The sequence below is a fragment of the Phyllopteryx taeniolatus genome, chromosome 11, assembly GCF_024500385.1.
Source record: "Phyllopteryx taeniolatus isolate TA_2022b chromosome 11, UOR_Ptae_1.2, whole genome shotgun sequence".
Lineage (NCBI taxonomy): Eukaryota > Metazoa > Chordata > Actinopteri > Syngnathiformes > Syngnathidae > Phyllopteryx > Phyllopteryx taeniolatus.
The window spans coordinates 11,174,476-11,202,426 of NC_084512.1; the positions used below are offsets into that span (position 1 = coordinate 11,174,476).

At 41.5% G+C, this 27,951-nt stretch overlaps 1 protein-coding gene and 1 long non-coding RNA gene across 7 annotated transcripts in view; one reads left to right on the forward strand and one right to left on the reverse strand.

The window, feature by feature from the left end:
* Window positions 1–17,220, reverse strand: part of LOC133485686 (uncharacterized) — a 29,035-nt gene extending 11,815 nt beyond the window's left edge. Inside the window, exon 1 of the long non-coding RNA XR_009790754.1 lies at window positions 17,127–17,220. This is a non-coding gene — a long non-coding RNA (uncharacterized LOC133485686). The remainder of the gene's footprint in view (window positions 1–17,126) is intronic.
* LOC133485683 (striatin-like) overlaps window positions 157–27,951 on the forward strand; it is a 36,196-nt gene continuing 8,401 nt past the window's right edge. For 2 of the 6 annotated variants that reach the window (XM_061789807.1, XM_061789808.1), the window contains exons 1-7: window positions 157–538; window positions 18,499–18,602; window positions 20,960–21,033; window positions 25,509–25,587; window positions 26,198–26,368; window positions 26,654–26,789; window positions 26,868–27,030. In XM_061789807.1, coding sequence (XP_061645791.1) covers window positions 326–538; window positions 18,499–18,602; window positions 20,960–21,033; window positions 25,509–25,587; window positions 26,198–26,368; window positions 26,654–26,789; window positions 26,868–27,030 — 940 coding nt within the window. In that variant the 5' untranslated portion in view covers window positions 157–325. The remainder of the gene's footprint in view (window positions 539–18,498; window positions 18,603–20,959; window positions 21,034–25,508; window positions 25,588–26,197; window positions 26,369–26,653; window positions 26,790–26,867; window positions 27,031–27,951) is intronic. The other 4 variants (XM_061789802.1, XM_061789803.1, XM_061789805.1 and 1 more) reach the window with 2 other exon arrangements.

Below are 27,951 nucleotides of genomic sequence, written 5' to 3' on the forward strand. Positions count from 1 at the left end.
GGGGGGGGGGGGGGGGGGAGGTGAATGTCAGGTGATAGTACAATGCTTTCATTTTCAAGATAATTCACAATTTCCCACCACCATGCTCAAGTGACGTTCACTTGCTAGTGTAACGTAATGAGAGTGTGACCCCCACCCAGCTAGCTAACATGTAGGCGTTCTTTTTTTCCACTGACGTCATTCAATGACAGCTAGCTGTCAGAAAGTGAGTTCATTCCCCGGACTCGACAAGACGGTGCGCCGTCTAGAGCTCGGTGCCCCTTGGCTTGTATCTAGCAACAAGAAACGGTGAGACAGAGGACAACTCATTCCACCGAGCCCGGCCATGGACGAACAGGCGGGCCCCGGCGTGTTCTTCAACAACAACAACAACTCGGTTTTACCCGGCGCTGGTAAAGGACCGCTGCCTGATGGTGACGCAGTGGAGGCGGCTCGGGCGCAGTACAGTATCCCGGGGATCTTACATTTCCTGCAGCACGAATGGGCCCGTTTCGAAGTAGAGAGGGCACAATGGGACGTGGAACGTGCCGAATTACAGGTGAACATCACCACATTTTCTACATTTATGACTATTTTCTTGTGACAGTATCGATGAACAGCATTGTTCCGTTTCAATGCCTCTCGTTTGAGCTTGTGTGAATGATTGTTCCCATTACTAGGCTAGCTCGTTAGCTTTAGCATTGAAGCTAAATGCTATAGCGCCCTCCTGACCCGACAGCACGACGGCTGTTTTCGACCTAGTTACTGAACCCACGTTGAACTTGCTCTGTTGGATGACTACGTTTATTTTTGCGTGAATTCGTTAGGGGTCTTTAATAAAGAGGTATTGATTTGTTGTTAGCAAATTGATACAGCTGTTAGCTAGCCTATGTGTACTAACAGCCACGGGCGCTGTCGGTAACAATAGTTTTTTTGTTGTTATTAACGAAATATCGGGAAGAAGCTTTACGAAATAAATGTTGCTTGTATGGTGATGATGACAAAGTACTTTTGTAGTCGTCGGACATTTGTTCTGTTTCTAGCTGGCTCCTCCAAAAGACCACATACCAGACTATGGAGTCACCATGTATTGTTATTGATTGTATCGTATGGCTATCACTGCCACTCCCCATGAACACGGCTTTAAAATGAGTTTGAACGACTGTAGTGTGCATTATATCAAACCTCATTGTCGGTAACTTTAAATATAGACCATAAAACCAATTCGGAGACCTGGGTAATGCCATCCATTTTCTACACTGCTTATCCTCACTAGGGTCGCGGGCGTGCTGGAGCCTATCCCAGCTAACTGCGGGCAGGAGGCGGGGTACACCCCTGAAGTGGTTGCCAGCCAATCGCAGGGCACGCATTAACAAACAACCATTCGCACTCCCATTCATACCTACGGACAATTTACAGTCTTCAATTAACCTAACATGCATGTTTTGGGGATGTGGGGGGAAACCGGAGTATCCGGAGAAAACCCACGCAGGCACGGTGAGAAGATGCAAACTCCACACAGGCAAGGATTTTAATCCGAGTCCTCAGAACTGTGAGGCGGATGTGCTAACCAGTCTGTCACCGTTCTACCTGGGTAATGGATAACTTTAAAAAGACTGCTAAAAATATTGTTAGCATATCCCTGTCCAATCACATTCACTGTTTATATATTTATTTATTTTTTGACGCTTGCTTCCACATGATGAGCCGTGATACATGATGTTAATACCAGTTGTTTCTTTTTCTTTCGTTGATGCCTGGTAGGGAATGGCATATAAATAGCATCCCAATTTGAAAGCAAACCACATAATAGACTTCCTGCAGTATCACATATTTCATTTCATGATTGAATTTAGGCTTCATGCCAGAGGTTTTGTTGATGTTTATTTCCATTAATTTGAGCCAACATTTGCATTACACCCAGTGCTCCCACAGTTACCTTGAAAAAGTAACTAAGTTACTTTACTGATTACTTAAGCTTAAACGTAACTTAGTTACTTTGCTGATTACTTGGTTTCAAAAGTAACTCATAAAAAAGTAATGTTTTAGTTACTTTCGGCAGCTGGCAAGTGGCAGGAATATCACTTATCCACAGTACAAAAAAAGCACTAGCTTAACCGCACCCATTACTTTGTAATGTACGCCACACAAGTTACAGAATGATGTCATCAACATGAGACAATAAGTTAAATATTAAAGTAGTTGAAGCCACATTAAATCAGCAATGTAGTGGAGACTTGGCATGCCAACACAATAAAGTAAGTTCCTAAACGTAAACAAGCACACCATTCTCAGTACAGTGCCGATTGTGGTCCATGAAAGCAACTGTGTGTGTGTGTGTGTGTGTGTGTGCGCGCGCGTGCGTGCGTGCGTGCGCGTAAATGTGAAAGTGAAAGTGAGTGACACACATACATACAGACCATTGCTCCCACCACAGTAATTTTGATGTGAAGAGCGAGAAATCTTTTTTTCTTACTACGTGACATCAGCCATGCAGAGCGTTCAACCAGCTGTCAGACGAAGTTGAGAGTTCTCACTTTTCATTGTAAATATTATTTAAGAGAAGTATTGGAAGTCCTTCAGTGAGTCAGTCCTTACCCTCCATGACCGATTGATAATCACGCACTCTGTATGAATAATTAACCCACAATGCATTGCGCGTTTAGCACGGCAGTAAAACTGTATTCTTAATCTGTAAATAAAAAGGTAACAACAATCAAATACACTTTTCACTAAGGAAAATATCAAAAATAGTGCATTGTAGAATCCACAGTCACTTTCCAATCGCTTTCTTCTATTTGTTGGACAAAAGGGCGGTCTCGGTTAAATGTGTATACACATTTGGACTGGTCTTTGTTTGAATCACAAGCTACAAATTACTGTTTGGTGAGAGACATTGATTATGCGAAAGTAACTATTGTTGGGTTGAAGAAGTAACTGTAGTCTAATTACTTTCCCGGGAAAAGTAACGTTACTTCGCTCGTTACTCAAAATGGTGGATTTTTGAGTAACAAAGTAACGCATTACTGACATCACTGGTTACACCTACTATAAGTTATTTCAACAGCAGTCACAAGCATACCACTATCGTGTTGTGTTGAATAGTTATGACTCCATCTCTAGACCGATTTAAGTTGGAAAATGACTGCGTAGACACAGCTTTGTAGTATTGTGGTAGCATTTTAACTCAAATAATGCTGCTCTCTGTGTGGCCACTGTTTTTAACTTCCTGCCTGTCTGCAGCAACAATTCTAGCAAAGCACAGTGAGGTTGCTGAATGGTTTGTTTCTGGTGGTAAACTGCTGCACAATCAATTGGGGCTCAGTTTTTGTTGGCGTCTTTAATGACTGGTTGATATTTTGGACATCATCATGTCTAGTTAGTGCAATGCAGCATACCACATTTAGCGCTTGTTCTTACTAACAATTTTAATCAGTATAGTCTTTAGGCCTATCACGATAATTACTATCTCGACTTATCGTTCGATAAATAAAATGGACACAATAATTTTTCCGGACTCGATAAATTGTCTTTGTTGTGGTGAGACGGCGTGCGCATCAACAATGAGCCGACAGAGTTGGACAGCTGAGTCATTAGCCACTAGTGGGCTCATGGAAAGCCGGCGGACACTCTTGCCGGTGTTGGCTCCGTCCAATACTCCACGCTCCACAGCCTTGCTCTATATGCAGCGTGTAGATTCACACAACAGAGACAGTTAAAGAAAAGTTAAATGTATTTTTTTTTTGTTGCGAGCTAATAAGATAGCCTGTAAGCTAACGAGGTAGCAAGTTGAGCTAAACAGCTCGCTCCACCGCACTGTATGTCGTTTAAAACATCAGCGCTTCGCTGCGCATTGTGGTGTGTGTTAGTCCCCAATTAACACAAACACAGGAACGTAAACTGTTTATTAAGCATAACTTCAGTGGCCCACGTTATTCAGCCAGTGGTCGACTACAGCGAACGTCAACATATATTTGATTGACAGGTGAAGGGCAGAAAAACCACACAGTAGCTGGGCTTACATGGAGAATTTTTTTGCCATTCCGATTGAAGCGCTCTTGTCAAGTGTTTATATGTGACGTGAGCTATTCCGATCAGGTGTATACATCATGTGCACTACATTTAATCGGAACAGCTGTGTGACATCCACACGTTGTCGGGAACGTAACGTCATTTATCGAGATGGAGGTCCGCCGTCTATTCGGCACGGTAGTTGCGATTGTTTTTATATATTTATTTAAAAAAATGCTTGATTACAAACAACATAAGTAGTTAACAAACAAGATCTCTGTCTCATATGAGGTGTTTAAGGAGTTGTTTAAATGGAGCATTTTTTTAAATGGAGCATTTTTATTGGACACAAGCTTCTTAAAATAATTTATTTACTGCCTTAACACTGACATATACTTTGCTGTACATATAACCTTGGAAAAATTTAAACGGGAATTATGTGCCTACTCGATGATGAATAAAACAGCTACAGCCTTTTACTCTGACAGAATAAAAATTGATCCACAATGGGTTCTGACCCAAAGTTCTGTGAACCCTGCTATCGAAGAATCAGCTTTCAGTGAAGGAAGTACTATGAATACAGGAAGTCGTCGATTTACGAACGAGTTCCGTTCCTACGCTAGCGACGTAACCCGAATTTCCGCATAAATCGGATTTCACCGTGAAAGTCGAAATTTACGTCGAAATAGTTCTGTTACGGGTATTGTCCCACGTGATTGTGACAGCAAACTCAGTGTGTGTGGGCGTGGGCGTCGAGGTGTGAGTGAGACGGGACTGCGCATACGGGAAGGAGGAAGGAGTGTGCGCAAGTGCGTACGGTGGCAAGTGTAGCGTAGGACCAGTTGATGTTGAATGTGCAGAGGAGCTAATAAAGCCATTAAAGCAGCAAATCAGTGCTTCGTGCCTTTATTGTTGCCGCCACCCAGCTCAGCTGTGCAAGGAGAGAAGGGAGTTAACCCCGAGGAGGACAACCTCGGACCTGGAGAAGGCGTCTCCCCTGTCTCCCGACCACGGTCAGGTGACCGTAGCAGGAAAGGTTAACACTTCGTATAAATAAACTAAAATACATTAAAATAAAAAAATAAGATGCTGTACTTACCATTACTGCTGAAAGTGTGAAAAAGGAGGGTGAAAAAGGCAAAGATACTCCCGGCGCACAAACACAGACAAGCACTAGCTAAGCAGAAGCACTATGGTGCTGGGGACAAAATGGCGGACGAGGCACGGGCGTCGTAAAGTCGAAACGTCGTAGGTCGAGTAAGTCATAACTCGAGGACTTCCTGTAATATAATACAGAATGTAATACAGCATATTGACATTACGATGTTGGCGATAACTTGTCGTTAATGTTTGTTCGACATTTTAGAAATTAACTAGAGTTTCTGTCATTGCTTGTTTCGACATTTAACTGAGGGCATTTGATAACACGACACTATTTAGCTTTGTTTGGGCCGAAGGCCGGCCCCACAGCTTGCAAGAATGTTGTCTAGCAAGCCCGTTAGGTCCTGCTAAGAGCCACTCCTCTCTAGCCAGACAGCCCATAAATTGTACTGTATTGTACTGTACTGTACATTTAATCATGTAAAAAAAACAAAAAACATGAAAGCTGCTGAAGTTGTTGCATTGATGCAAAGCAAATTTATTTATATAGCACATTTTATACACAAGGTAACTCAATGTGCTTTACATGATTAAAAGCATTTAAGAACAAAGAAAAAGCTGCTTATAAACATTTAAAACAAACAAAGGAAAAAATTACAATTAAAACAGGATACGGTGCAAGAAATATCATTTAAAAGTGGAAATGCTCTAAAAAGCATGGGAAAAAAAGAAGAGTTTTTAACCTGGACTTAAAAACATGCCCACTTGGCGCTGATGTCACTTCTGTTGGCAACTTATTCGATTTGTGTGCAGCATAATAGCTAAATGCTGCTTCACCATAGACAGAAAGCAGAGGCTCCTGTCTGTTAAGATTAGACTAAAATCCTGTGGTCATCAGTAAATTGACGTGGTCTCCTCTTATTATTATTATTATTTGTTTGCTTGTTAAAGTTTGCAGCTCAATTTAGTCTGGTAGGTTATTTGAAATGAAAATGTTTCAAATGATAACAAACTGCACTGTATCGTGACTATTACCTTGATTTCTTAAATCTTTCTTTTGTCATCGTCATCAGAGGCTAAGCGGGTTGTCTCATCAAGTTTCTATGAGTAAGAGATGCTGCGGTCCATGTTCAGACTCCATTTGGTATGATTTGCATGTGTGAAAGGGTTAATTTAAGCATGTTTTGAAACTTCTTTATATGAGCCAGGATATAATTCAGTGTGTATGTAAGGTGTACCGTTGAAGAGGTTTTTAGAAATACTCTGGAAGCTGATCTGTTGATTAGTGATTTTAGCTTGATTTTGAATTTTTTTTATGGCGCTACTAGAACTGTGCGATATAAATTTTATCAATATTGTAATCACAATTAATATGAATCTTTAAATAAGAATAAATGAGCGATAATAATACAAAATTCTACTTTTTTCAAGAGCTAACTGAATAAATATGCTATTACAAATTGCAATCACGAATTGCAACTTAATGGAAGCAAATACAGTTAATGCATAAAACGCAATAACATTAGGCTGTAAGCACTGACTTTTCATTTGAAAATCCCCGTCAGTATAGTGAATTGTCAAGAACGGTACATCTACGTTGTTCTGCTTGACCATTGGTCAGTCGTGCACGGTCATAAATTGCAAATAACTCGACATTTGTGATTTCCCTCTATATTTACTTCTGGCGTCTTTTACTGCAGTCAGGCCAACAGAAAACTTTAAGTTAAGGCAGCCACTACGATTGTGAACAGTGTATTACCGTGACACGCCGCCTCGCCGCCAACGTACTGAGAGGGCCAATTTCAAAATAAAAGCTTCATATATTACTACATTGGACATCAATGCCATTTTAAGCTTTATTTTTAAGTTGGCCACGGAGCGCGGCCCTTAATGAAGCCTTAACCATACATTCACCCCCTGGTGGCTGGCTGACTAAAACGCAGGCACTACTGAAAACAAATCCCATTTCATATGAAGCAGTGCCCGCATTTTAAATGTAAAAAAAATCGCGATCACTATTAAAATTTTATTAATTGTGCAGCCCTACAATATATATCCTAGTGTAAAGAGGTTGCCAACTTTCTGCCGATTCAATCGCTACAGACCACCAAACTTCATGTAACCTTCAGATTAGCTCAAGAACAGTGCGCAGAGAGCTTCATGGAATGGGTTTCCAATGGCCATGCAGCTGCATCCACATCACCAAGTGCAATGCAAAGCGTTGGATGCAGTGGTGTAAAGCACGCCACCACTGAACCTAGAGCAGTGGAGACGCATTCTCTGAAGTGACGAATCACACTTCTCCATCTGGCAATCTGATGGATGAGTCTGGGTTTGGTAGTTGGCAGGAGAACGGTACTTGTTTGTCTGCATTGTGCCAAGTGTAAAGTTTGGTGGAGGGGGGGATTATAGTGTCGGGTGGTTTTTCAGGAGCTGGGCTTGGCACCTTAGCTCCAGTGAAAGGAACTCTGGATACATCAGCATACCAAGAGATTTTGGACAATTCCAAGCTCCCAACTTGGTGGGAACAGTTTGGAGCTGGCCCCTTCCTCTTCCAACATGACTGTGCACCAGTGCACAAAGCAAGGTCTATAAAGACATGGATGACAGAATGTGGTGGGAATGAATTTGACTGGCCTACACAGAGTCGTAACCTCAACCCGATAGAACACCTCTGGGAGGAATTAGAGCAGAGACTGAGAGCCAGGCCTTCTCGTCCAACATCAGTGTGTGACCTCACAAATGCGCTTCTGGAAAAATGGTCAAAAGTTCCCATAAAAACATTCCTAAACCTTGTGGACAGCATTCCCAGAAGAATTGAAGTTGTCATAGCTGCAAAGGGTGGACCGATGTCATATTGAACCCAATGGATTAGGAATGGGATGTCACTTAAATTCATACGTGAGTGAAGGCAGGTGAGCGAATGTGAGTGTGTGTGTATGTGTTGAGTGAAGGCAGGTGAGTGAGTGTGTGTGTGTGCATGCTGGTTAGAGCGTCAGCCTCACACTTCTGAGGACCGGGGTTCTATCCCCGGCCCCGCCTGTGTGGAGTTTGCATGTTCTCCCCGTGCCTGCGTGGGTTTTCTCCGGGCACTCCAGTTTCCTCCCACATCCCAAAAACTTGCATGAATTGGAGACTCTAAATTGCCCGTAGGTGTGAATGTGAGTGCGAATGGTTGTTTGTTTGTATGTGCCCTGCAATTGGCTGGCAACCAGTTCAGGGTGTACCCCGCCTCCTGCCCGATGATAGCTGGGATAGGCTCCAGCACGCCCGCGACCCTAGTGAGGAGAAGCGGCTCAGAAAATGGATCGATGGATGGATGGACGGCGGCACGGTGATCGACTGGTTAGATTATCTGCCTCACAGTTCTGAGGACTGGGGTTCAATCCCCGGTCCCGCCTGCATGGTAAAAACATGCATGGTAGGTTAATTGAAGACTATAAATTGCCCGTAGGTGCGAATGTGAGTTCGGATGGTTGTTTGTTTGTATGTGCCCTGCGATTGGCTGGCAACCAGTTCAGGGTGTACCCTGCCTCCTGCCCGATGATAGCTGGGATAGGCTCCAGCACTCCCGCGACCCTGGTGAGGATAGGTGGCTCAGAAAACGGATGGATGGATTATATTATTTTCAGATTTTTGTATGCAATTATGTTTTCACTTGTTTTCCAATTCTTTTTCAACCTTTTCTTTTTTGGGGGGAACAAACCGTGAAAACGGTTATTGACGGTATATCCCCGCTTAATACAAAATTCTTTAGGGGGAAACAATTTATTGATCATGATTTTATCTCTGGTATAATCTTGGGGGGGAAAGTATAATTACTCAACATCGGCTACAAAAATGAGGTTTGAAATTGTAAAATTAATATACATTTTTGAGATGTCTGTCAAGGAACAGAGGTATACCCAGTTATGCTATAAAATGTTAATAGGTGACTTATGAGTCCAGTGAAGACTCAAGGGAAACATTATTTTAGCCACATCACTCATTCTTAACTTGGTAAAATGGGATACAGGATTTCTTGTGAATATTTTCATATTTATTTGAATCACATCACCAAATGCCTTTACATCCTCTTTTGACCTATGGGCAAAAAATAAGTAACCTGCTGTACAGTGTGACCCTCAGCCGCCTTCCAGTTATGGGGAAATCCCTGCTCCGTGCTATAATCTCTTTGCCTGAAGACTCTGTTGACTGCCATAATTTGACACCCAGAGAAGGTTGAAGGTGACTTAGAGTTTAAGATGACTCCCTGTGAGTGTAGTGTGAAACATGGGCCCACTTTCTTATCTTATTCCCCCAAAAAAACTAACTCAAACAACATTGTGTTTATGGTTGTAAATGGTAAGTAACAATTGCAGTTAATTGCAGAGAAGCTTAGTTTTAGTCAGCCTTGATAAAATGACTTATTACAATGTTTTTATTTTAACTTGCTCTAAAGACAAAGCCAGGGGCAAATTTGGCTTTATAGCACAGGAAAAAGAAGCACTATGCCAAGCTCATACACAGACTTGCACTGACTGTAGCATTCAGAAATGCTTGTCACTGTCATTCTTTGGTCAACTCAATACCTTTGTTCACTGTGCTGGCTGTTGTTTATTTTTACTTCCAGTATATACATCAGCTTGGGAAAGTACAAATAAAGCAAAATTTCAAGAGTTGTGATAATCCAAAGTCAGAGGACTACTCGTTTCCTTTCTCATATACGTAAGCACATCACAAACTCATAAGTTCAACAAGTCAGTCATTAAGGTACCACAAAGCAATCGACAAATAGTCACTGTGGACAGAGAACAGTCAGTCCTTCTTTTTAAAGCCTGTTTCTCTGATCTTAACTACACCGACTGGGCACAGTTTCTCTGATAGAAAGTAAAAATATATCTCCTTGCCCAGGGTTACTAGGAACAACAGTGACTACGCAGGTCTCCTCGTGCTCAAGTATAATCAGTCAACCTCTACATTGGAGGCTACATTAGAGTAAAAGGTATGTGTTGCAGTCTTTTGAAGTGTAGTGAAGCTGATTGACATATCGAAAGCTATTCCAGATAGTGGTGGGCTTCTCTATCCTGTGAGGCCACATCCACTCAAAATAGGCCAAAAGCCACCACCTGCTTCCATGTTCTCACTCTCTGAGTTTGGTCATCAAGAACTACACTTTATTGTACAACTATGTACAGTATTGAGTAAACAGGATATGTAAAGCCGATTCACAGGCTATATAGACAGTTTAGTCAAGCATATGACTCCAGTGCTGTGAAGAAGTATTGGCCCCTTCTTATTCTTATATTTTTGCATAGTTTCCGCCCTTTAATGTTTAAGCTAATCAAACAAATGTAAATATCAGACAAAGATAACCCCAATAAACACAAACTTCAGTTTTTAAATGGTGATTTTATTTATTAAGGAAGCAAAAACTATTCAAAGCTACCTGGCCCTGTATGGAAAAGGTAATGTCTCCCTTTTTTTTTTGGTTCATTTTCACTGACCAAGGCGATTACTTCCAGACCTGGTCAGTCAAAAATTCACTTAAATATAGAACCTTTTTGACAAAATGCAGTCGGCCAAAAGATCTCAAAGAGCTGCAACAAAATGCCACGATCGAAAGTAATTTAAGAACAGATGAGAAATAATTGACATCAGTCAATCTGGAAAGGGTTACAAAGCCATTTATGAAGCTTTAGGAATCCAGCGAACCATTATCTTCAAATGGAGAAAACATAGAACTAGACCTGCACGATATTGGGAAAAAAAATTACCAAATTTTAAACCTGCGATATGTATTGTGACGTGAAATAATACAGGATCAGTGTTGGGAAAGTTCATGTTCTACACGAACTAGTTCAAAGTTCAGTTCATCGTTCCAAAAATTAACTACTTCAGTTCAAAATTTTGAACGAAGTTCACCGGTCCAAAGAAACAATCCTGATTGAACCCTGTTGAGTTACCGTATTTACTGCTGTTTGGACTGATGAATGCCTTTCACCTGTTTTCCTTCCAGAGTTATGCAGCTTTTGTTGCTGCCCTTGTTACTGCCAGTCTGATGGCATGTGTGGAATGTACTTGGCGAGTTATCAGGTCGACCATCATGTTCATTGTGGTGGGTAGCTGTGAGTTAACTGTGCTCATCGCTCATCGAAAGAAAACTTGCTTACATTGTAAATATAGGATTTACACAAGCCCCTGTACCTCCTTGCAAAGAGTCACCATGTGTGGAAGCCCTGAGGCCCGATGAATTAATGAATTCCTGTCAAATGGAATAAACTCAAGCCTTGTCAGACTGGAATTCACTATGTTCACTGTGTCAAGCTTCATTCATTCATTATTTATTTATTTATTTATTTATTTAAATAGTAGTCCTTATTGTCTGTCGCACTGATGTGTGGAACTAAGGCTCGTTTGCATTTCAGGCCCAGAATACATAATAATAATAATAATCATAAACAAATGTATAATATAGCAGTTGTGTGCTTCCTAGTTACCAACCCAAACATTAAGTTGTTGAAAAAATGCCCAATTTGCCTGTTGTAGGCTATGTTCCTTTTCTGTATTGGTGATGCAAGTATGATTTACTGCTGGTTGTTGCTCTGAATTAACTATTCTTCTATTAACTCAATGTAATGAACAGTTATATGGTTGGGCAAATATTTCTTAGCTCTGATATAAGTAGAAAACATAGTCCCACGTTAGGATTGACATTATGCCAAAGTCCAGACTTCTGTTCTTACCTTAGCAGAATTGTCTGTATCTGGTATTTATTGTCCTCTGTAGCCATTAGTTTATTACCGTGCCTTCCTTTTGCCGTTTCTGAAAAACCCCACGCTCTAGAATGGATGCCCCGTCTTACGTGTCACTCACTCGGACACACTGAGGAGCTCTTATCCCATAGCCCAATAATGCAGTCAGTGTGAGCCGAGGATTAGATGCTTCCTGTGTCTCTTTCCAGCCTTAGTTGACTCATTACATTCCTCCTAAGGTTAATGTTTGATCAGGGTGTAGATGGCAAGCCAGAGATTAACAAAGCGTCACTCTTCTCACTCTCTGGCACCACAAAATAGCCGGGGTCTTTGGGCAAAGGTTTTATTTGGATAAGGATGTAAACGGTTGATATCTGTTGAAGATCTCTTTGGAATCGTGTCACATGTTCATCCTGACATGCAGTGACAATTTGTGAAACTGAAAATAGTTTCGAAATCTGCTAAATTACAAATGTATGGGTTTGAACACCTCAATTTGTTGTGGTGATAACGTTACACCTTTTGTAAGGCCCTGATTAGTATTTGGGTTGAAGCCTTAGGGCATTATTTTTGGGAGCCTCACAGTCAAATCTATTTAATCATCCTTATCATACTATAATCCTAACAACACTTGGATAATGATTGATAATGGATAACGATGATTCAGATTTTTTTTTTGTTCTTTGGTACACGGTACAAGGTGCTTTTATTATCAATTCTTCAATATGTGTAACAAATACAGAGGATTGAAATTATGGTACTCAAGGGCCCGCGGTGCTACAAAAGACGGTACATATAAAGTAAATATAAAAAGCTAAATAAAACTATGATACAGTATAAAAAGTATTAATTGAATGTGCAAATAGATTAGGTGACGTGTGCAACATAGTCAAGTTCAGAGAACCAAGGCAAATAAGTAGGTTTGATATTGATACTGGTTATAAAGAACCCCAAGTCAAATGTTCATTTTAGTCTATGCTGTGGCTGCTAAAGAAATGGATGTTCATAATTTGGTCACCCTTTATTTACACCATTCTAACATTTTTGACCCAGCCCCCTAAAAGAATCTGAATCGAGAATCGTTTGGAATCGGAATCGAAATGAGGAACCGGATTCGGGACCGGAATCGCTCAAATTCAAACAATCCCCAACACTATCTGCCGGTTATTGTGCATGCAAAACGGTGTCAATTCACTTCCATGTGTCTGCAGACACACACCCCCAGGACCTATTCGCTGGGGGTGGGGCCACTCATTCTTTGCGACAAAACTTAAAACTATGCAAATTTCTTGGGTATCCCATCACATACACTCTGGTTCTACAGATGTTTAGAATTTACATAGTCACTCCCACCACACTTCAGTTGTGCAGCCGGGTCCATGACCACGGTCCAGCAATGCTAACCTTAATCCTAACCTTTCCCCATCTTGTTTACAGCTAATGCTTTGTCTTTTGTTGTTTACTTTTCCTATATTATTAAGTTACCTTTTCACTCTCTCTCCTTTGTTTTTTTTCTGTCACTCCCGTTTAATGACTGAACGACTGTAATTCTCAATAAATACAATTCTCAGAATACAAAGAAACCACAGTGGCAGCTTAAAAAGTCCACTGTGACACAGTAAAACTGTTCCGGCATAAAAGGGACAGACCTTCCTTTCTGCTTGACCTAACAGCCGAACAGGACAAAAAACAAAAAATATTTTAAAACGAGTGTAAGTAGTCCCACAGTAACACAAACTTGAAATGTACAGTAGAGGAAAAAACTTCTGGATTCACGATGCATCGATCACTGGTCAACAATAAATTTATTGTCTCAGTTTTCATTGGCTCATTTTGGACAATGTTGATGTGCTGAATCCAAATATTACATTGGTTTTGCTGAATCAGGTCAACGTTTTGAACTATGGTCAAATATTTTTTTATCTAGATGTACAGGTATTTTCGCTTCAGAGGTTGTAATGAACAGATGTTAATGGCCTACATTTTGAACAATGATGACGTAACATTTAATTTACTGGTACTTTTATCATTGTGTTTATTTACGATAAGCAAAGTTTGATTAATAAACTGTTAACGATTTGCCATAAAAACCCGACCTAAACAAGAGAAGCGGATGTCATTTTCGGATTGAGCGATGCAAAATTGTCCTAAATCATTTGAAAAAACAGACAACTTGCAAAAAAAAAAATTTTGTAACCCAATGTAATCGATAATCAAATCAAGTCATGGCCAAATCAAATCTTGAGGTATGAAAGAAATTCCCACATCTGCATTTCATACTTGTATGCATGCACACTAGCTTATTGATGTGCAACATCAGACACCCAAGGAACTTTGTAAACATGGTTGTCAGTGCAGGATGCATTTCCATCCATCCATTTTCTTAACCGCTTATCCTCATTAGGGTCGCGGCATCCAAATCATTGTGAAGCCAGAAATAATGATGAATAAGGAGTTGTAGCCTGCAGGCGAGAGTTGGCTTTGATGTTGCTTATTAAGCGCATCTCTGGCTGACATGCACGGAAAGTCTAAATTTAGGATATTTTTTTTTTTTTTTTAATAAAATGACTGTCATAGTGAACAGTACATTTGAGTTTGTATGCAAAGAGCTGTGGATGTTGAGAATGCCTCTTCCAATGTGAGGCAGACTCAAGTGCAGTCGTGACTCATTGTTGTGGGCTACAACAACTCCACTTGCTATCTGTGTGAACTCGTCATCCAGCCCACTCAAACTCACACCACCCTCTGCATATAGATTCCACTGCAGGAATTCTATTTCGTTCCCTCTGGGATGTGAACATAAAGTTAACAAAAAAATGACGAGTTCCCATCCTGCCTTTGCTTCTTCCTGTGAAATGTTTTTTTTTTTTTTTTGCCAGCATCCAAAATAAGTACAGTAAGTACAGTAAGTGAAACCTTTTTCTGAGTGGTCAGCAGCTGTCAAAACAAAGATTGAACTGTTTATTTCTCATAAATCCATGAAAAGAATGTGGATTGATAACAGAAATAAAAAGTGCGTGGCAGGCAGAGGTAAACAGCATGGCAATTGCTGATTGGTCAAGAGTGGAGCTGTCAAATGTTAGGGAATATCTGTATTTTGTTGTGGAAATCACTGAACGCTAACGTTCAAATACAGCACAAATTTATTAAATGAATTTGACGTAATAAACACTATATTGTTAAAAATAAATAAAACGGCACATCCACATTGAACAGTCGCCCAACCTCCATGCTTGGTGCATGCTATTTTATAGCGCCCCCCGGCTACCGAGGTTCTGAGACGAAAGCTCTCTTTGCGTCTGGTGTCAACGCATTATAAGTCACTAATCATTGCCCCCATGGCACCGTGTTGTTATCTCTAAGAGAGGGCGAGGGGGAAGAACATCAACTAGCACGGAAGCCAACATCCATCTCCCTCGCTTCCCGTACACTCGTCCTGTTACCTTCATGGCCCCCTGGACAATAGGAAATCTCAGACTCATGAACAATATGCAGGGTTGCTGCAATAGGATTTCTGCTTTCCCACAAGGCATCTCCATACATAGCATTATTTGTTCCAAAGGTTAAAATATGCCTCTATAAATGGAGTAAAATGTTTTAAGGTTTAGAATAGAAAAGCATAAAATTAGACAGTGATTTAGTAATTACTGGAACTTTTATACAAACTATTGCCCAAAACAGTGTTTCGAAAAATTGCAACACAAATCCCAGCAATTGCTATACAAAAATTATTTTGTATAGCGTAATGCAATAAATGCTATCCAGCCAGCCAGCCATCCATCCATCCATCCATTTCTGAGCCGCTTCTCCTCACGCGGGTCGCGGGCGTGCTGGAGCCCATCCCAGCCACCATCGGGCAGGAGGCGGGGTACACCCTGAACTGGTTGCCAGCCGATTAATTGCAGGGCAGCAATACATGCTATACAAAATTTATTTTATTTCATCTTTCGGACCCTGGTGTGTGTTTAAGCACTTTTAATGCTAAAAACTTTAAACTTTAGTCAATTAAGTTGGCCTGTCTGTGACGTCATCGCCACGAGCCACCACACAACTATACAGCATGGTAGATGGCAAATAATAAGGCATCGAGCAAGAAATTATCAAGCCACCATGGTGGTCCAGTGTGTGGAAACCCTTTCCTTTTTGTTAAGATGGAGATGTTTAAAATAATTCGCTCGCTGTTTCTCCAACCACCTACTAAAGCGTCATAGGATTTTCACATTTGTTGCCACCCATTCCAAAGCTGACCCTCCAATTATCTCTTGGAGTGATGCCACCACAGCAGCAGCGCAAAGTAACGTCAGAAACAAAGGTTTTTACAGCAGATTACTGACACAAAGATTACAACGGCAGAGTGTTTGTGTGGGGTTAATGACTTTAAGAACAACAGCAGCGGAGTACAAGTACTCTGTCACTTTACACTGAACAACATGCTTCAGGCTACATGTCAACAAAACACGATAGATCGTATCCTCCACGACTGGTTAAACGACTCTTCCCTACCCGTAGCTAAACGTTACAGTACCACTGTGTATTCCCTGCACAAGTGTGCCAGCAGAGAGTTTTTAGTGTACTGGTCATTGGTTACACATTGTTAAATATTGGTGCACGTCTGTTTGTTTGTTAAAATGAGAGTAGTAGCAGATTGAATCACTGCTCATTTAATGCTCATTTAACCAGGAGATTTTGGTTTCACTTTATTTTTGATATATTCTATTTGTATTACAGGAAGTCCTCGATTTACGAACGAGTTCTGTTCCTACGCTGGCGACGTAACCCAAATTTCCGCGTGAGTCGGATTTCACCGTTAAAGTCGAAATTTACGTCAAAATACTTCTATTACGGGTATTGTCCCACGTGATTGTGACCGCAAGCTCAGTGTGTGTGGGCGTGTGCGTCGATGCGTGAGTGAGACGGGACTGCGCAGGCGGCGTCCGGCAGGACTGTGAAGGAGGAAGGAGTGCGCGGAGCTGCGAGTGTGTACAGTGGCACGTGTAGTGACGGCGACCGGCGAAGAGTAGCGATTAGCGGAGGACCCGTTGACGTTGAATGTGCAGAGGAGCTAATAAAGCCATTAAAGCAGCAAATCGGTGCTTCATGCCTTTATTGTTGCCGCCACCCAGCTCAGCTGTGCAACGAGAGAAGGGAGTTAACCCCGAGGAGGACAACCTCGGGACTCTGGAGAAGGCATCTCCCCTGCGTCTCCCGACCGCGGTCAGGTGACCATAGCAGGAAAGGTTAACACTTCGTATAAAGAAACTAAAATACATTAAAATAAAAAAAATAAGATTCTGTACTTACCAATACTGCTGAGAGTGTGAAAAAAGGAGGGCGAAAAAGGCAAAGATACTCCCGGCGCACAAACACAGACAAGCACTATGCACTAGCTAAGCAGAAACACTATGGTGCAGGGGACAAAATGGCGGATGAGGCACGGGCGTCGTAAAGTCGAAACGTCGTAGGTAGAGTACGTCGTAACTCGAGGACTTCCTGTATTTCTATGTGGTGAAACGCTGACCGACTGGTTAGCACATCTGCCTCACAGTTTTAAGGACCGGTGTTCAAATCCCGGCCCCGCCTGTGTGGAGTTTGTATGTTCTCCCCGTGCCTGCGCGAGTTTTCTCCGGGTACTCCAGTGTCCTCCCACGTCCCAAAAGCATGCGTGGTAGGTTGATTGAAGACTCTAAATTGCCCGTAGGGGTGAATGTGTGTGCAAATGGTTGTTAGTTGTTAGACCAGTTCAGGGTGTACCCCGCCTCTCGGCTGAAGATAGCTGGGATAGGCTCCAGCACGCCCGCGACCCTAGTGAGGACAAGCGGTTCAGAAAATGGATGGATGGATTATTTCTATGTTGAAAAACAACAGCAGAAGTAGCAGGTAAACATACTGTTAATCCAACCTGAGGAGCTGTTAGTTGCACTTTATTGTGCAACAATACTTTGTGTATTGTGTGAATGCATTTGCCATTAATTGTTGTTTATTATAGCCATAATTAATTTGATCTGATTTCCCCTACAAGAAACAAAAGGGATCTATTTAGTATTTAGTCCTTAATTTTTTCAAATTAAACGCTTTAGCACCAGCAAGAAACCCAGATGCAACCTCTTCCTTGTTGAAAAATCTATAGCTAAACAAGCTGAAAGGAGCATCACCACCACCTAGTCTTCAGAGGCAGTCATAGTTTCTCCAAAGATCAAATTTAACATAATGCATGTAAAGTGGGACTTGAAAGAGAAGTGTGAAAAAACACAGACCATAGTATGTCAGTAACCTGATTAATTTGCGTATTTAAACGCAATCAGTGTAGCAGCTCAAGCAGCTGCCTGTTTAAAAGAGACAGTATGTGCAGAATATTTTTGGGGAACAGCGTTGGTGGTTAGTTGTTGTGTAGGAGTGTGAGTAGGTTAGATTAAAATAGAAGGGAACAGTTTTGCTTATTATTTCCCATCCTGCCACGCATATTGATTTGACATTATCCTATTTCAGTCTCGACAAAAGTAGCTGCTCTCTGATGTGCTGTAGCCTTGCGGAGGTTCACATCAAGTCTTTATTCCAAGAAAAACTGTCTTATCACGAGGATGCCAGCAAACCAGAAAAAAAATTATCTTTTTATAAACTCATAGCATGTATTTCTTCTACTCTTTTAAAACCTCACCTATTTTTGTATTTCCAGGCTCAAATCGCCTTCCTACAAGGAGAGAGAAAAGGCCAGGAGAATCTGAAGAAAGACCTTGTGAGGAGGATCAAAATGTTGGAATATGCGCTGAAGCAAGAGAGGTGAGTGCCATCACTACTGAGTCTTCAGCCCTCCCACAAACATTTTTGCATCTTTTCTTTGCTCCGAAAATACCTGTTGCCCAGATAAATGTGGGAAAAGGTGTAGTAGAAAACAGTCAATAAATCAACATCTATGGGGGTGTCATGCGTTCAAGTTCATTCATTGACGAGTTGTATTCATGAAAAAAAATCCTAACATTTTGAGAGCACAGAGTCAGAAGTCTTTCACATTGCACATATGCAAGTACAATATCAGCAGTGATGTGAGATTCTCCTGGGTCTAGCTGTCTGATGTCTTAGGGAACACTTTGGCAAAAAGGTCATGTTGGCATGACCAACAGCTTCTTCCCTCTTGCGATCAACTTCTTAAACACCTAACCTATAATTCCATTACAACAAGCTGGCAATTTTTTGACTTGAGTTCGTTGTCACATTTCTGTGGGGCCAATTATGTATTACTCGTGCACTCACTGTAGTTGTCTCGCCATGCTGCACTATTTGCATATACTGGCCACTCATGCCAGAGTAGCATCTGCTCCATTTGCACACTGATTGAGGAGTATCTGTAACATTTGCACAACCAACATTGTCCCAGATTATCGCACTACTCGTCACTTTAAACCGCATACAATCCTTGAAGTCTCAGCGCCCTTTTCACAATGGTCATTGCACCGGACTATTGCAATATTAGTCATTCGAACTGCTCTAAGTGCTAGAGGACTCCGCATCTTTTTGCACAATTGTTTTTTGTCAATGTCTTTATGTCTCCAAAGTGTTCTGTAAATTGACTGTCTGTTGTACTAGAGCGGCTCCAACTACCGGAGACAAATTCCTTGTGTGTTTTGGACATACTTGGCAAATAAAGATGATTCTGATTCTGATGACCAATGAACAATGAATGGACAGCTGCTCACTTATTAGTGGCGTGCAAGGGTGGGGGGGGGGGGGGGGCATCCAAACAGGTTTTGCTGGGCTTTAAACTCCTGCTCCACAAAGCCTCTCCCCCCTTCGGCGAATGTCTAAAAAGTCCGTCAGCACCACCACCACTCCAACCCCCACGATTGCTCTTCAACACATTTGTACCCCACTGGTACTGAAAATTTAACTCAAGCCTGCCTCTGAAACGTGAATGGAATATGAAGAAGTCAATGACTGTTTTAAAAGAAGTTAATGTCCCGATAAATGGAGGTTAATTGACCTAATCAGGTGTTTTACAGGTTTGAATGTAGCACATATTCAGTCAGCTGGTTTTCGCCCCTCTCGGGACCACATAACACAAACTAACTCTTGTAAAGCCCATTCCTTTTCAGAGTGCTTGGAACATTTTATACTATTTTTGTAATTTTATAAAATGTTTGGCCATTTTTATGACTGTGGAATGCTTTGTCTTTTTTGAACCAACTTCCTGAGATATCAAAGTGAGCACTGAGAATGGGAGGTCTCAGACTGTATGTTTCAAACAGTATTATATTTACTTATTTCTGCTTAGACAGAAGACGTTAGGGAGTCCCTCAGTGTTGCCCAAGCCACAATTGTGATCTTAAAGAATGTGGTGACAGGTGGTCCAGACCACCTCAAATTGTTGTTTGGGTCATCAGATCCCCTCACCCGTCTGTCTCCTGAATGTCTTAACTGTGTCTCGAGATGCCAAATTTTAAATAAATTCAGTTTAAATAGAGCTGAGAGAGTTGCTCTAATTTCTTCAGCTCAGATGTCTGTGACACCTTCCTTCCTCTCCAATGTGAGGAACATCATTGGCCAGTCTTTCAAGCATGGGATTGTCCTCTAGCTCTTTTTAATGCCAATTTATCTACTTTTCCCCTGCGAGAGAGCACACGGCTGCCTCAGGAGCAGCGCTTGTAATCCAGAATTTCCCCATGGTTGCTAAGCAGCCACTCACATCACCAAGAACATCTTAAAAGCAGTGATGAGATTTTCATGAGGGGAGCTTCTTCTGGATGGGGACTGGAGTCACGAGCTGGAGCCGTGTGAATTGAAAGGCGTTGGAGTACTCTTTGTACCGAGCCTCCTCTGCTAATACATTTGTACATTCTTTGCATTTTAGTGCTGATAATGAGTTTTTTTTCTTTGATTACCAATTTGTAAATGTAGAGTATTACAGTACTAACAAATTGAATGAATGAAGAGTTGCACCTATGTGACAGCAAGGAGCATTATCTTTTTTGCACATATTTGAAATTAAGGCTTACATGTTTATTTGATGGTCTGAATAGTCAAGTGACTATGCAGAGTTGTCTTCAAAGACGTTAGGTTTGTCACTTTTTGTTGACTTATGCAAATGTCTCATTATCCATGTTTGTTTACCTGTGCACCTCCTCGATTTGTTTTACTTACAGAGCAAAGTACCATAAGTTAAAATACGGGACAGAGTTAAATCAAGGTGACCTGAAACCTCCAAGCTACGATTCTGGTAAGTTTACAGTCACCTCCACCTGCTCTGCTAAATCACTATTTACAACAATTATTGTTGTGTTCATTCACATACCTTTCGTGACATCAACGTTTTCTGTGTCAAGGCTTCCTGTCAGATCTTGTTTGCCTTCATAGTTTCCTTCTCTGTCCTGTCTTGACTTGTGAAATGATGCCATTGTGAATACAGTTCTCTGTGCAAATAATATTTATAAAGTACTGTTTCGTAACAGAATAGTTTGAATCTAGGACCCACACCTTTCAACACACTTAAAGCTATCAAATGCCTTGCACTTCTTTGACTTTTCAGACCTGTACTGAATTGTAAAAAAGACATTCTATTCAAATGCTGTTTTGCTATTCAAGACAATTTTGATAAACTAAATAGCAATCAAAAGCAAATTTATAATAAACATGGACTTTCTTAATGCAGCCCTATGGGGGGGCACATGCTAGTGCAAACTATAGGCCGGTTCCAAGCCCGGATAAATGCAGAGGGATGCTTCAGGATGGGCATCCGGCTTAAAACCTTGCCAAACAATTATGAGCGTTCATCCAAAGAATTCGATACTGGATCGGTCGAGGCCCGGGTTAACAGTGTACAAATATTGAGCTACTGTGGGTCGAAGACGAAGGAGAGGTGGAAAGCGGTTTCTTTGGCAGAAAGAGAAGAGGAAAGCACAAAGCCTAGAACTGAATGTGGGGACTTTGAATGTTGGGACTATGACAGGAAAAGCTCAGGAGTTGGTTGACATGATGATTAGTAGAAAGGTTGATATATTGTGTGTCCAGGAGAGCAGGTGTAAAAGCAGTAAGGCTAGATGTTTAGGGGAAGGGTTCAAAATTATTTTTCTATGGTGTAGATGGGAAGAGAAATGGAGTAGGGGTTATTTTAAAGGAAGAGTTACCTCAGAATGTCTTGGTATCAGATCGGGTGATGAGGCTGAAACTTGAAATTGAGGGTGTTATGTATAATGTGACTTGTGGCTATGCCCTACATCTAGAAAGTGACCTAGAGGTGAAAGAGAAATTCTGGAAGGACTGACACAAAGTAGTTCTAAGCATCCCAGACAGAGAGAGAGTCATGATTGGTGCAGATTGTAATGGGCATGTTGGTGAAGGAAAGTGGGAGTGCTGAAGAAGTGATTGGTACGTTCAGCATCCAGGAAAGGAAAGGAACTTGGAGTGACAGATGGTGGTAGACATTGAAAAGGGGATGGAAAGGGCTGTAGTGAACACTTTCTTCCAGAAGAGGCAGAAACATAGGACGACCTACAAGAGCGGAGGTAGAAGCACGCAGGTGGATTACATCTTGTGCCGATGATGTAATCTGAAGGAGGTTACTGACTGTAAGGTAGTGGTAGGGGAGACTGTGGCTAGAAGGCATAGGCTGGTAGTGTGTAAGATGACTCTGGTGGTGGAGAGGAAGATTAAGAAGACAAAGGCAGAGCAGTGAACCATGTGGTGGAAGCTGAGAAAGGAAGAGTGTTGTGTGGCTTTTCGGGAAGAGATGAGACAGGCTCTCAGTGGACAGGAGGAGCTTCCACAAGACTGGACCACTACAGCCAAGGTGATCAGAGAGACAGACAGGAGAGTCCTTGGTATATCTTCTGGTAGAAAAGGGGAGGAGACTTGGTGGTAGAACCTCAAAGTACAGGAAATCATACAAGGAAAAAGGATAGCTAAGAAGAAGTGCGACACTGAGAGGACTGAGGAGAGGAGAAAGGAATACATGGAGGCGTAAGTAGGGCGAAGGTAGAGGTGGCAAAGGCCAAAGAAGAGGCATATGATGATATGTATGCCAGGTTGGACACTAAAGAAGGAGAAAAATATCTATACAGGTTGGCCAGACAGGAATAGAGATGGGAAGGATGTGCAGCAGGTTAGGGTGATTAAGGATAGAAATGGAAATGTTGACTGGTGCCAGTAGTGTGTTAGATGGAAAGAATACTTTGAGCAATTGATGAATGAGGAAAATCAGAGAGAGAAGAATAGAAGAGGCAAGTGTGGTGGACCAGGAAGTAGCAATAATTTCATAAAGGGGAAGTTAGAAGAGGATGAAAATGGAAAGGCAATTGGTCCTGATGACATTCCTGTGGCGGTATGGAAGCATCTAGGAGAGTTTTTGACCAGCTTGTTCAACAGAATTCTAGCTGGTGAGAAGATGCCTGAGGAATGGAGAAAAGTGTGCCGGTGCCCATTTTTAAGAACAAGGGTGATGTGCAGAGCTGTAAGAACTATAGAGGAATATAGTTAATGAGCCACACAATTAAGTTACGGGAAAGAGTAGTGGAGGCTAGACTCAGGACAGAAGTGAGTATTTGCAAGCTACAGTATAGTTTTATGCTTAGAAAGAGTACCACAGATGCATTATTTGCCTTGAAGGTGTTTATGGAGATCTAGAGGAAGACCAAGGAGAAGGTTGATAGATGTAGTGAAGGGAAGACATGAGGGCAGTTGGTGTTAGAAAGGAGGATGCAGGAGATAAGCTTGCATGGAAAAGGATGACGCTGTGGTGACCCATAATGGGACAAGCCGAAAGGAAAAGAAGACTCTTTATTATTCATCAATGTGTAAGCGTTATGATTTGAGAGCCAATACAGTAGGTGGACTGATTGACTGGTCATATACTGTATATGGTGGAGTTGGCTGCCTGCCAGTGTTTGAGCTCAGATAAGAACTCAAGTTGTGGAAGAGCTCTTCTGCATAGAGACACCTGCCAGGAGGTCTGGCAGAGAAAGGGGGAGATGGGAAAATGAACTGTGATGTGCACCTGGAAGAAAGACTCATGACACACATGAGGGCAGTTGGTGTTAGAGAGGAGGATGCAGGAAATAGGCTTACATGAAAAAAGGTTGACACGCTGTGGCAACCCCTAATAGGACGAGCCGAAAGGAAAAGAAATTGGACGTTCTTGTGATCTTTTTCCATATTCTAGTTTTTTATGAACCTCAATTAAAAAAAACGTCATGCCTTCTATTATCGTGGCACTAATCTCACTTGATTGTTAAAAACTGTGCATAATCAAAGCATTTTTCTTCAAATTCTACCTAAATTCTTCGTAAAATATCACGTTACCATTTGTCTCAACCAACATTCTCTTTTGTTTCCTTGAATCTCACATTCCACATGCTAAACCTGCTGCATTTATCCTCCTGTCCATTTTCTATACCACTTATCCTTACTAGGGTCACAGGGGAGCTGAACCCCATCCTAGCTGGCTTTGGGCGAGAAGCGGGGTACACCCTCGACTGGTCACCAGCCAATTACAGGCCACATATACCAGTCCCAGTCACATTCACACCTATGGAGAATTTCGAGTCTTCACTGAACCTTACATGCATGTTTTTGGAATGTGGAAGGAAGCTGAAGTACTTTAAAAAAAAACGCACACAATCATCAGGAGAAAATGCAAACTCCACCCAGGAAGGCCGGAGCTGAGATTTTAATTGAGAACCTCAGAACTGTACTGCAAAGGCAGACGTGTTAACTTCTCGCCCATTGATGCCCACCTGCATTTCAATTATCCTTATTTCCGCAATTTAGTTGAAAGGTTAAATTCCAAGCCACCCTTTAACAGCAGCACACTAATTACACTCCAGCAGTAGTTAGAGCTGTGTTTCCTCCAGTGTAAACAGGGAAAGGTATGTGGTCGTATTATTGGCTCTTTTGATTGGGCTCTCGTGTTCAGGTCCTTTGCCATCATCAAGTCATATTTTGCCGATTCCTCTCCTATTTCCTCATCTACTTTCATGAAGACTGTTCAAAACTCCCAAGCCCTTGAAGTGTTGATGAAGGCAGGAGGTGAGGCAAGAGCTGTTAGGTGGTGGGGGTGTGTGGCGAGGGTTGAGACAAGTGGGAGGTGTTGCTCGTATGGTGACACAGCTTCCCATCACTCACCTTGCTGAATTAGGCATGTGACCCACTTCTTGAGCAACTCTAATTATTTGGCACCACAACCCCCCGGCCACTGTGACACACCTATGTCAGCCTCTTCCAAATGTTATTAACATGCATCTGGCCCATGCTAGAGTCACAGCCAACTCACAAGTGGAGCGCAAATGTCGATGAATACCACAGTGAGCTTCGAGTCCTATCATTGTGTTATCAGAGCGACACAGCGAATGTATGCAGTTCTGGATACAGCAGGCACCAGCACATCATTGCACTTTTCCTGTGTGCCATCAAACAAAGACCTACCGTTTTCAATATGTCGGCCATATTCAAACCTGCTTGTTCAAGTGCCAAGAAGTACAGATATTAATTTAAAAAATTACAAACGAAAGCAAATTAATGTTCTATATAATTCTATTAGTTGATGGATAAATTGGATTGACCCACTGGAAGTAACTGACAGTTGAATATTTGTAGTTGCTAGAATGCAGTGAAGAATGTTGTGGTGGCGTTTACCAAGTGGAAATGATATTAGGCCATACTCTGCGGAGCCTTGATTTGTTTCCTTCTCTTCTCCTCCAGACGAGACAAATGAGAACGACACTTCTGGATCGCTGAACAATCAGCTGTCCTGGAAACAAGGCCGGCAGCTCCTCAGACAGTAAGAACACATACCTTTTGTATTTTCATAATAATATTTTTTTTTATTTGGCTACAAAATGAACATGCCGTGTGAATTTAATTATCTGACTGTTTGGAACGCTCTCTGGTGCATCTTTGTCATGCAAGTTATAGTTTGTGCATGATGGCTATTTCTTTGTCAGCGGTGATGAGGCCAAAAAATGTGGACAGGAGCTCCCTCACATGGGCAGCATCAGTCATTACCTGTATTGTCTTTTTTTTTTATAACCTGCTGTTATATTTTCATGTGCATGTTTTTCATAAAAAGCACATCTATATATCTGATAAAATCTTATTATATGAACAAAATTGTAGTGTCAGAAACCTCTCACAAGAAACATCCTTCGAAATTTGGCTCAGAAGAAAAATTGAACACGGAAAATGTTGTTTTGGGTGCTTATAGCTTAGTAAAATCTCACCAGTTAAAGTTTATAAACTTGTAATTTGTTGTGTTGAGGTAGTTATTACATGTTGTGTCCAAAGATTCAAACATTTCAGCTGAAATTCAAATGTATATTCAACTTTACCCATTTACCCTTTGGTGGAGGGTTGTACTCTCTATGTTCAATGTTTATGATGTGCTTTTCTAGGTACCTGCAGGAGGTGGGCTACACAGACACCATTTTAGATGTGAAGTCACAGCGTGTCCGAGCGCTGCTAGGACTAGCCGGCGATGGAAGTGGGAAGACAGTTGAGTGTATGAGTACGGAGCCTTTGGTCAATGGGACAGACACATCAGTAAAGGGCATGGGGACTAGAGGGTAAGTTCCTTCTACAGTCCTCTCTGGCTTTTAATTGAGACCAGCATCTATGAGTATTGCGGCAACCATTATGGTTCATAGTATTTCAATGCCCCTCTCCACCATCCAATTCCTCTCGCTCCTCATACGAAGCTGCTATAGACTAATAACATACTACAACATAGAAGGAGTGACCTTAGCTAAATAAATTACATGCACGTTACTGACTGATTGTAAATCACGTTGCAAGCAGTTAAACTGTTAATGCAGCTATGCGTTTATGGACAAATTCATGCTTTTTAACAGGAAAGCTGAGCTCTCTGACTCAAGCGCTGTATTGGAGGCCTTCAAGTTCATCGAGAATGCAGCAGCTGAATTCAGTGATGATGATGAGGACGAGGATAGTGAGGGGAAGGACAGGACTAATGTGGAGTCCAGAACGGTAAAATAACAGCCTCCCTTCACCTGGTAAACAGGATATCTTTTGTAATATAATTTTCTTTCTGCACGTTCCCTCCAGATCATTCGGAAGAAGCCATCATCGTCAACGCTGCCAGCCAGTATGGACACTAGTGAGGACCCAGACACAGAAGATGCCCTTAAGGGCTTTGACTTCTTATCAAGTCCTGACGAGATGGACATCTCACCAGAGTGCAGAGGCACAGGGGATGGCACTGACTGGGGTGAGTTTGTTGAAACAGGCAGAATAATCAACAAAATGAGTACACAATGCAGGTTTTGTAAAACATGAAGAGATTGGTAATTGTTTCAACTTTCTAATTTAACTGTAAATGTGGTTAGACTCAAAGTTTGTTAGTTTTTTTTTTCTAACACTTTTCATTCATTTGTCTTGTGTGCATAAATCATAACAAATGGAGGTGATCTCATATTGTGTGATGTCATGTCCCGTAGCTAGTCTGTGACTGAAATGTGTCTTACATCTTGTGTGTTTAATCAGTCTAATGTTTATCTCAATGGTCCTCAGACTAAAGCCAGGAAAAAAAATCGGCTCAATATTATACTGAGCTGTTTCTTTCTAAGTGGCCCTGGGTTGTGCGAGTGTTCTCGCTTTATTGGCATTTAGGCAGGCTTGTAACCAAAACCAATCTTTGTGGTCTTTGAAGGGTAGTTATAGGGCATCTAAATCTAGCATACAGTATTTCAATTTATAATTGTGGACATGAACATGAACTGAACAGTCTGTATTCAGTAGTCTGCAATGTTGACTTTTGTCATTTCTGGGCTACATAGAAACATGGTCTCCTGGAAGAGGTCTGTGGAAATGCAGATTTAATACTAACACAACGCAAATGTTTAGTTTGAAGTGTGTTTTCATGTAGCGCCTTCTAAATCCTACACGCTAGTTCTTTAACTCATGGGCCTCCAACAATAAAATTATCCTTTTTTGGCAAGGGTCTTTAAGATGGAAAACTCCAACTATCCAATTTATAAAATTCACAGCAGGTAAAAAAGAATCCTATACAATCTCTCTCTGAATTGAGAGTGAGCTCTTTTAAATAGAAGATGCTCATGTATACATACATGCTGTCTACTGTGAACCCTGAGAAACTTCCAGAATAGGAGGAAATTGAGAGACATCTCTG